This window comes from Oryctolagus cuniculus, chromosome X, assembly GCF_964237555.1.
Source record: "Oryctolagus cuniculus chromosome X, mOryCun1.1, whole genome shotgun sequence".
NCBI classification, from domain to species: Eukaryota; Metazoa; Chordata; class Mammalia; order Lagomorpha; family Leporidae; genus Oryctolagus; species Oryctolagus cuniculus.
The window spans coordinates 76,826,696-76,836,431 of record NC_091453.1 but is presented as its reverse complement, the minus strand read 5'-3'; the positions used below and the strand labels follow the sequence as shown (position 1 = coordinate 76,836,431).

At 40.3% G+C, this 9,736-nt stretch overlaps 1 protein-coding gene across 1 annotated transcript in view; it reads left to right on the top strand.

Annotated features, from left to right (window-relative positions):
* Positions 1-1,043: 1,043 nt before the first annotated feature.
* Positions 1,044-9,736, top strand: part of SLC6A14 (solute carrier family 6 member 14) — a gene marked incomplete in the record, with an annotated part of 34,901 nt that continues 26,208 nt past the window's right edge. Inside the window, 4 exon segments of the mRNA XM_070066812.1 lie at positions 1,044-1,279; positions 2,246-2,411; positions 7,049-7,180; positions 9,265-9,426. Coding sequence (XP_069922913.1) covers positions 1,232-1,279; positions 2,246-2,411; positions 7,049-7,180; positions 9,265-9,426 — 508 coding nt within the window.

Genomic DNA, 9,736 nt, shown 5'->3' with positions numbered 1-9,736 from the left:
TACATTTTGCTATCTTGCTTATCACTTTAAAAATATATCAAATTATATAAAATTTATTGATACTTTCTCCCTAAACCTTCCTGTTTCCCTTGTGGACATTCCTCTGTCTCACCTGCCCAGATTCCCAAGGGTGTATTTTTATTGCAAATGGAAAATTCTTGTTGGTCAGTGGAGAACAAAGGGGCTATACATAGGATACAGAATTTGGCTCTCTTCTGTTTATTCTTTGTACGTGGATTTGTGCTGCGCTTCATAGAACTGTCACCGTCTCCTCCCTGGACATACTGAGTTTAAATCCTTTGACTTTTCTGATGAAAATGTGCTGCACTGGTAAACGTAGCAGTAAAGTAATTATTTCTTTCCTGGTCAAGCTAGAATATTTCCTTATAGTTTATTTCTAGACCTCACCTTACTTTGCAGAGTGGAGTCCTTTGATAAGGCTAGAATTTCCCATAAACCTGCTCAATAATTTGTTTGTGTTTGGCTTCTTTGAAATTCTACACAATGCAATCCCTGTAAAAGGCAAAGCTGTCCTGAAGGCTGAGAAAGGAGCCTAAGACATGGACTCAAAGTCACTCTTTTCAGGCAGAGCCAGCTGGGTAATCTTATCTGAGCTGGCTGCCTGTCAAGGTGCCCAATTCAGGAGCTTTCCCTCTGGAAGCAGCGTTTGCCCCAACAGGATCAATTACTGTTTAACAAGGGGCAAAATTTTGGGAAATCCGTGGGCTCAGGGCAGTATAGTCTGTTTAGGTGAACCTTGGGGGATAGAGTGGACCTCAGAGACTGCATCCCTCCTAGCTTCTACACCAGTGGAGATCAGCACTTGGCCCCAGGACAGAGACCGGACAGAAAGGCGAAGTTAGGAGGAAGCAGGGAACCTAGGAAAGGAGGCGAGATTGTGAAGGCACCTGCGCAGCTCTGAGTCAAAGGCTGTCAGTCATTTCGGTTCAGGCTCTCACAGCCCAGCCCTTTCCTGGGGCTGGGGCAGGGAATTGCTACATGCTGGCTTACCCGGGGAAAAACCAGAGCCTCACTTTAGTCCCTTCAGGTAATTGACACGACTGAGCACCCAGGAGGGGGAGGGAGAACTTCCCTCCATAAATGGTCCCACCCCTGGGCAAGGTGGCTCACTCTGGCAGGTAGGAACGGAGGAGTGTGCACCTGCTCCAGTCAAGCCCAGCCAGACTGTGAGAGGAGACGAGGCGGAGCAAGCCGAGGGAGTGAGTGAACCATGGACAATTTGAAGTGCCCAAGCTTCTTCAAGTGCAGAAGGAAGGAGGTAGGGGTCTGAGAGCTGTGGGGAAGTGGAGGGCCCGGGAAGGGAAAAGTTAAGAGGAGAGGTCTGGTGTCAGATTTTGTTTTCTGTGGCTGCTTCTTGTTCCCCACAGTTCTGTTCAACTATCTTCAGGTGTGCCTGAGATGTCCTCAGAGAATTGAGGAACTAGAGAACAGTATTATTGTGGTAGCCAGGGTGCGTGCACCGAATCCTTTTCTCTGTCCCTCCCGAGATTGTGTCCATATGGTAGAAGAAAACGGAAAAATGCACTGCCCTTATCTGTCCTGAGGAACCCTCCGTAGCTCAGGGCAGCTGGCGAGTGGGGAGAAAAGCCCTGCTCCTCCGTACACACCCTAACCCCAAGTGGCCAGAGAGTTGCTCCACCTTGTGGGACAGGAGAATTTGTCTCTGCATTTTATTCTGTAGCTTGTAGCAAAGCCCTGACTTTTCCCTCCAAGACACAGAGAGAAGTTGAATTTCCCTTAATTTCTAACATCTAAAACTACCTGCCCCTAAGAAAAGGCATCCATGATTTCTTTTTTTTTCCAGTAAAAGCTACATTTGATTCTTCTTAAAGATCTGCTACAATCTCAAGAATATTGACTTTACCTACTTCATCTTAGACTTTCTTATTTGAAACCTGCTTTGTCTACTTTTTTTTGACAATTCATGCTGGAATAACATTAAACCTTTCACAAAAATTTGGCTAATCTCAAGCTGAAGGAGTAGTAAAACTATTTACCTGCAAAACATTTTTTTTTCATTTCAAGGGGGCACATTTTGTAAATAAGTATTAGTTTATTTGGGAGAATCCACAAGGGTTCTCCCAAACTTTGGGAAGAATTCTCCTTGGCTATGGTTTTTCAGGACTTATTCTTTCTCCTTACCTTTTCTGTAACTATAGATTTGTGAAATTATGCTTCTGATTTTAACAGCAGAAGGACAAACTTGATATTTTCATTTCCTTAGAAAGTGACAGCTTCGTCTGAGAATTTCCATGTTGATGAAAATGATGAGAATCAGGAACGTGGTAACTGGTCCAAAAAATCAGACTATCTTCTGTCTCTGGTTGGATATGCAGTGGGACTGGGAAATGTGTGGAGATTCCCATATCTGACATACAACAACGGTGGAGGTATATCCCCTTCTTTTCCCTCTCATTTTAAGTGGGATATTGTATGCATCTGATGATATTTTAATAGTTGAATAAAGGTATAAGATAACTTGGGTTAATGGGAAAATGGGAAACAAGCTTACTGTATTTATTCTTAGAGTATGAGCTACTACCTCAAGTTAGGAAGCTGACTTCACAAAATCCCCAGTTACAAACTTCATGCAAGTTTTATATTTAGCACTTCAGAGCTACTGATTTGAGATCCCATATAATTTTCAACTAGGGTTTACTCTTTATAATTTATACATATGCCTATGATGATCTGCTTAGATCCAAGTTGTGCTTTGTTAATTTTTTAAAATATTTATTTTGTTCATTTGAAAGGCAGAATTACAGAGAGAGGGAGAGACAAAGAGAGAAAGAGAGAGATCTTCCACCTGCTGATTCAGCCCCCAAATGGCTTCAATGGCCTGACTCTTGGGCCAGGCTGAAGTCAGGATCTGGAAGTTCCATCTGGGTCTCACACAGGAGTGGCATGGGCCCAAGCACTTAGGCTATCTTCTGCTGCCCTCCGAGGCACATTAGCAGGGAGCTGGATTCAAATTGGAGTAGCCAGGACTGGAACCAGTGTTCAGATGGGATGCTGGTGTTGCAGATGGCAGTTTAACCCACTATGCGACAATAGCAGCCCACTTTAATTTATAGTTGAAACTAAAAAGAAAAAAATGCAGGGAAATCTAGTTCTCTTAGAAGTTCAAATAAATTGCTTAACTGGAATAAGACATTGTATTTTGGTAATTTAATTATGGAATGAGATTAATGAAAAGTAATTAAAGTGTTGGTGTTTTAAGCTGCACTATTCAACTACATGTATTCCAAATTGGGCATGTAGAAGATCCTTTTAAAATGCAATAGTGTTCAGGTCAAGGCTAGGTGTTTTATTCCTGCAAAATAATACTGTTTACACCTTGTATATCATTCAGGTAGACTCAATTAGAGCAAGGAGAAAAAATAACTCTGAGGTGACACACAAAGGGAAACAGAATGAATTGCACAATTCTGTAGTAATGGCAAAACAACTTTTCACTTACACCATGTTGTGTTTACTTGTAATTATAGGCTCTCCTTGAAGTATAGAGGTGATATGCTCTTATATTTCATCGCTGGATACCAGTAAAACTGTGCTATTATAATTATTTTTTCTTGGTGCAACAGTATTTTGTGTGGTGATATTTGAATCTTATATTTCTTGTTAATTGGTTATACTGAAATGTTCACATTGGCCTTCAGAGATTTAAGAAAGCAGATCCATTTATTAAACATTTTGAGCACTGGTAGAATAAATTCCTCTATCCCAAACCTAGGTCATTCAGTCCGGGGCTTTGCATAAGTGTTAGTGGGAAATGAGTCAGAAATCACAATATTTTTAGTGTTTGTGGTCTAAGGACCCACCCATGTAATGAAGAGAAGCATTTAGTTTCTTTCGAGCCTCTTGTTTCGTGTTCAGAATAAGAAATTCCTCATCATTTGATGTTATGCATGTGTTTGCCTAGTAATTATCATAGATTTCTAGGAACTATATTAAACTATCTTATTTTTAATGTTTTAAAAAGATTTAATTATTTGAAAGTCAAAGTTACAGAGAGGGAGACACACACACACACACACAGATATTCAATCCACTGGGTCACTCCCCAAATGGCTTTAGTGGCTGTGACTGGGCCAAGCCAAAGCCAGGGGCCAGGAGCTTCTTCTGGGTCTCCCATATGGGTGCAGAGGCTCAAGGACTTGGGCCATCTTCTGCTGCTTTCTCAGGTATATTAGCAGGGAGCTGAATCAGAAGTGGAGCAGCCGGGACTTGAACCAGCACCCATATGGGATACAGGCATTGCAGGTTGTGTGCCAGCTCCCAAACTATTTTAATAATTTTCTAAAAAAAGATTTATGTATTTATTTGAAAGGCAGAATTATGTACACACACACACACACACACACAGTGAGAGAGAGAGAGAGAGAGAGAGAAAGAGAGATCTTCCATCTGCTGTCTCACTCTTTAGATGGCAAAATGGTTGGGGCTGCCCAGGCCGAAGCTGGGAACCAGGAGCTTCAACCAGGTCTCCCACATCGGTGGTAGGGGCCCAAACACTTGAGCCATCCTCCACTCCTTTCTCAGGTGCAATAGGAGGGAGCCGGACTGGAAGTGGATCAGCTGGGACATGAACTAGCATTCATATGGGGAACCAGCATTCATATGGGATGCCAGCACTGCAGGTGGTGGCTTAACCCACTATGCCACAGCACCAACCCCTACATACAGAATTTTAAAATATAACCAAAACAAAGTGGAATTATTTATGATATGCTATTATCTTTTCCACCATTTCTTCCAAAAGTTAATATTTGCTTTTCAATTTTTAAAGATCCCATCATCTGAATAATTTATGACCTAGGCTCTTTTAATTGCCATACCTTTTTTTTGTCCAAGGGTAGAAGAGAAATATTGAACTCACACCAGTCAAATGTTAATAGATCAGGTTTAAAAATACTGCTAAATCAGGTTTAAATGTATTGCATAAATCTGGCAATTTTTTTCCCTGTAGATTCATTTTAACAGTTTATGAAAAGGAAGTGTCATATTACCTTAGAGCCTAGTTCAGCAGTATTATTTTTTGAAGATTCTCTAGATTTCTTTTTTTTTTCCTTTTTTAAAGATCTATTTATTTAGAATGCAGTTACAGAGAGGCAGAGACAGAGGCAAGGCAGAGAGAGAAATGTATTCCATCTACTGATTCACTCCCCAAATTGCCACAATAGCCAGAGCTGGGTTGATCCGAAACCAGGAGTCAGGAGCTTTCTCTGGGTCTCCCATGTGGGTGCAAGGGGTCTAAGGACTTGGGCCATCTTTCACTGCTTTCCCAGGCCATAGCAGAGAGCTCAATCGGATGTGGAGCAGCCGGGACTCATACTGGAGCCCATATGGGATGCCGGCACTGCAGGAGGCTGCTTTACCCGCTACGCCACAGTGCTGGCCCCCAGCAGTATTAGTAATTTGTGACCACTATATTAACCATTTGTCAATTACAATTAGTGTTAGTAATGAAATAGCATAATGCGTGAAAAATCATATATAACACTGAAGAAAATAATTTTTCCCACTGTCTATTAACACTGGGCTGATCAAAAGTTTTTATTGCTGTAGTTGAGCAGGGTTATTTTCTATTATTTTTCTTCATGCTTATCATTGGTAGAACTTATGCTTCTATTAGTCATAGTGATGATGGTATGTATATTGCAACATTTATACAAACATATTTGTCTCTACAATGTAGTGACTTTCAGCATTAGCATTAAAATAAATCCACTTGACTATAAGTATGTAACAATACTTTATTGTCTTATTTTTATGGAATATATATATCTAGTCTCTTTCATTTAATGATTTTATTAACATGCAATATTTGTATATATTTAAGGGGCAGTGCAATATTTCCACACATACCTACAGTGTAAACTGATCAAATTTTTTATGATTTATTTTATTTATTTGAAATGCAGAGTTACAGAGAGAGAGAGAGAGAGAGAGAGAGAGGGAAAGACAGAGAGAGAGGTCTTCCATCTGCTGGTTCACTCCCCAAATGGCTACAATGGCTAGGGCTGTGTAGGCCCAAGCCAGAAGCCAGGAGCTTCTTCTGGGTCTCCCACATGGGTACAGTGCCCAAGCACTTGTGCCATCCTCTGCTGCTTTCCCAGGCACATTAGTAGGCAGCTGGATCAGAAGTGGAGCAGCTGAGACTCGAACCAGCGTCCATATGGGATGCCAGTGCTGCGTGCAGTGGCTTAACCTACTATGCCACAGCGCCAGCCCCAACATAATTTTTAAACCGATTTATTTTATTATTTATTTGAAAAGCAGACTTCTGGGGGGAGAAGGGAGGCAGAGTGAGAGAGAGTGAGAGAGAGGGAGAGTGAGAGTGAGTTATCTTTCACCTACTAGCCTACTAGTTCACAGCACTTGGGCCATCTTCCACTGCTTTCCCAGGCCATAACAGAGCACTGGATCAGAAGAGGAGCAGCTGGGACCAGAACTGGTGCCCATATAGGATGCCAGCACCACAGGTGAAGGAACAGCCCACTACGCACAGCGTCAGCCCGTGCACCCTATGTCTTAAAAAATAAATTTTATTTTTTACAGGAGGAAGGAGGAAAACTATCATCAAACACATATGTCAGCCATTTAACCAATGTTTTCACATAGGCCCTGCATTTGAACCCTTACCACAAACTGATGAGTTTTATTGTTCTTTCTTTATATGAGGAACCAAAGGTTAAGAGGTTAGGTAAATTGCCCTAGGTCACATAGCTGGTAAATGATGGAGCTGGATTTTTTACTTAGCCGTCTGGCTGCAAAATCTTTGATCCTTTAACTCTTCTGGTTTGTAATAAGCTATTATTTTTAATTATTACAACAACCTCATTAGGTAATACTAGCATCCCTGTTTCATAGGTTTAGAGAATTAACTACTTTTTCACAGAGTACAGTAAATTTGGGTCCCAAATCCAGCATCCTCTGTCTCCACTCTATCAGGATACTTTAAAATGTTGTGCTGATAGTGCCATCAAGATCTTGAGGTGTAACTGTGTTTTTCTGCCTTTTGTAGGTGCCTTCTTGATACCTTACGCAGTTATGCTAGCATTGGCCGGTTTACCTCTGTTCTTCCTGGAGTGTTCATTGGGGCAGTTTGCTAGCTTAGGTCCAATTTCAGTTTGGAGGATTCTTCCATTGTTTCAAGGTTTGTATGATTTTTCTTCATGATTTTTGTTCTATTAGTGGATTTAGCTGTCTGCACTATGTGGAAGAATAGTGTTGACAACTCTGACTTGTTTGATCTCCTAGAAAGTAGAGAATGAAATGGTAGCTACCAGAGGCTGGAATGGTTGGAGGTAGGGGGAAAGGGAGTTGTCAGTCAAAGGAGATATTGTTTTAGCTAGATAGGAGAAATAAGTTCAAGGGATCAATTATAGAGCATGGTAACTATAGCTAGTATATAAACTGACAGTATATTGTATTTTTGAAAGATGCAAAAACAATGGAAGCATTCTCACCACAAAAATAAGTGTGTGAGGTCATACACTTGTCAGTTAGCTTGATTTCTCCATTCCACAATGCATGTATACTTCAAAATATCATGTTGTTCACAATAAATAAATCCAATTTTATCTGTCAATTTAAAGCATGGAATCTGACTGGATAAGGCAAAGAGGCGTGCATTAATTGTCTTTCTGTGTAGTTTGCCACTGCTGAATCTAAAAATCAAATGTTAACTTTTATCTCTGTTTGTCTTGGCCTGTTGATATGTGAGGGGGGTTATGAAGGATACTAGAGAGTATTGTAAGTGTGGTATCATTTTCCTATGTTCACCTTTTTAATTCTTTCAGCACACGATCTTGTTGTGCATTAACTTCGTGGCCCCAGCTTTTTTTTCTGCTTCATATGCAGTCTTTGTCTTACTGCCTTACATATCTTTTACAATACCTCATTCAGAGAAGTTGAAGGGCAGGTCACTAATTTTTTTCCTGGATGTTCCTCATAGAATAATATGCTGGTAAAGCATAAAGAAAATCCTTGACTGTTACTAAACATCAAACTATGTTTCTGTCCGAGTATTAAACATCATTTTGATATGTGCAAACTGCTGAAAACTGTTCGTAGTGAGGCAAATAGAATATTCTGCTGGATGATTGGAGAATCTGTTTCAAAAGCCAGTCTTAGGCATAGGCATTCTACTCAGTAAACCGTGGAGGTTTAAATTCAGAATATTACTGAATTATTGAATTTTTCTTTCTATGTATTTAGAGAAATACTGTCCCCATATCCTCTCAAGACATTAATTCAGAGACTTCATTTTTTACTTGTCAAAATGTTGGTTTGTAGTTGAAGGTGTAAGTATTAGGGAGTCAATAGGATATGAATTCTAAACTTTTAAAAAGAATGCCAATTCTGCCCACTCTTAACAGAATTTGCAGACCCAATAAGAAAGAGTAACAGGCGTGTTTGTTTTGGCCAATATGCATTTTTTAAAAGATTTTATTTATTTGAAAGGTAGAGTTACAGAGAGAGAGAGAGAGATCTTCCATCCACTGGTTCACTCCCCAAATGCCCACAACAGCCACAGCTGAGCCCATCCGAAGCCAGGAGACAGGAGCCTCTTCTGGGTCTCCCACGTGGGTGCAGAGGCCCAGGCACTTAGGTCGTCTTCTACTGCTTTCTTAGGGATTCATTTTATTTATTTGAAAAGCAGAGTTCAGAGAAAACAAGGTGGGAGGAGAAAGAGAGGAGAGAGAGAATATGAATGAATGAATGAATGAGTCTTCCATCTGCTCATACACTCCTCAGATGTTTGCCAGGGTCAGGGCTGGGTCTAGCTGAAGCTAGGAGCCTGGAGCTCCATCTGGGTTTCCCACGTGGGTGCTAGAAGCCCAGGCACTTGGGCCATCCTCTGCTGCTTTCCCAGGCACATTAGCAGGGAGATGATCAGAAGTGGCGCTGCCTGGTCTTGAACTGGCACTCATGGTACGGTGGTGTCTCAGGCAGTGGCTTAACCTGCTGTGCCACCATCTATCCCCCTTCCCTTTATCTTAATGCATTTTTCTAAGCAACTGAAAAACTGTTTCAGACAGAGCCAAACATAAAAACAATTAAATTTGGGAAGAACGTATTCAGACAGTATTACTCCCATCTCCACAACAAATTAAAATTTATTTGAAGCAGGTTTTTCATTTAAATGTTTGTTTTATAGAAATTGAGAACTTTTTTATAAATTAGGAAAAGAAATTTCACTTAAGTTTGTTTTTTATTAATTGTTCTCTTTTCCAGGTGTGGGAGTTACAATGGTCCTGATATCCGTTTTTGTGACAATCTATTACAATGTCATAATTGCCTATAGTCTTTACTACTTGTTTGCTTCTTTTCAAAGTGAACTGCCATGGAAGTATTGTTCTTCTTGGTCAGATGAAAACTGTAGCAGGTCACCTATTGGTAAATTTCATTTGTTTATTTTTAACAATACTGTCAAATCCATATAATTCTTCTGTATTTTTTAAATAATTGTAAAGGGTTAAATTGTTTTCTAATGAAATTAGGTACAATTATAATGGGTACATAGGACATTGGTGAAAACAGAATCTAGCATTTCCATTATCAAAATTGATTAATACAACATGTTAATCATTGGGGAGGGGGCAGTCAAGAAGGCTAACCCATGCCCAGGAATACTTTTTGCAGACATACTTTCTGGACAGGAGAGAAGGAAGAAAATGGGAAAGTATCAAAGAAAGAAAAAACTTTT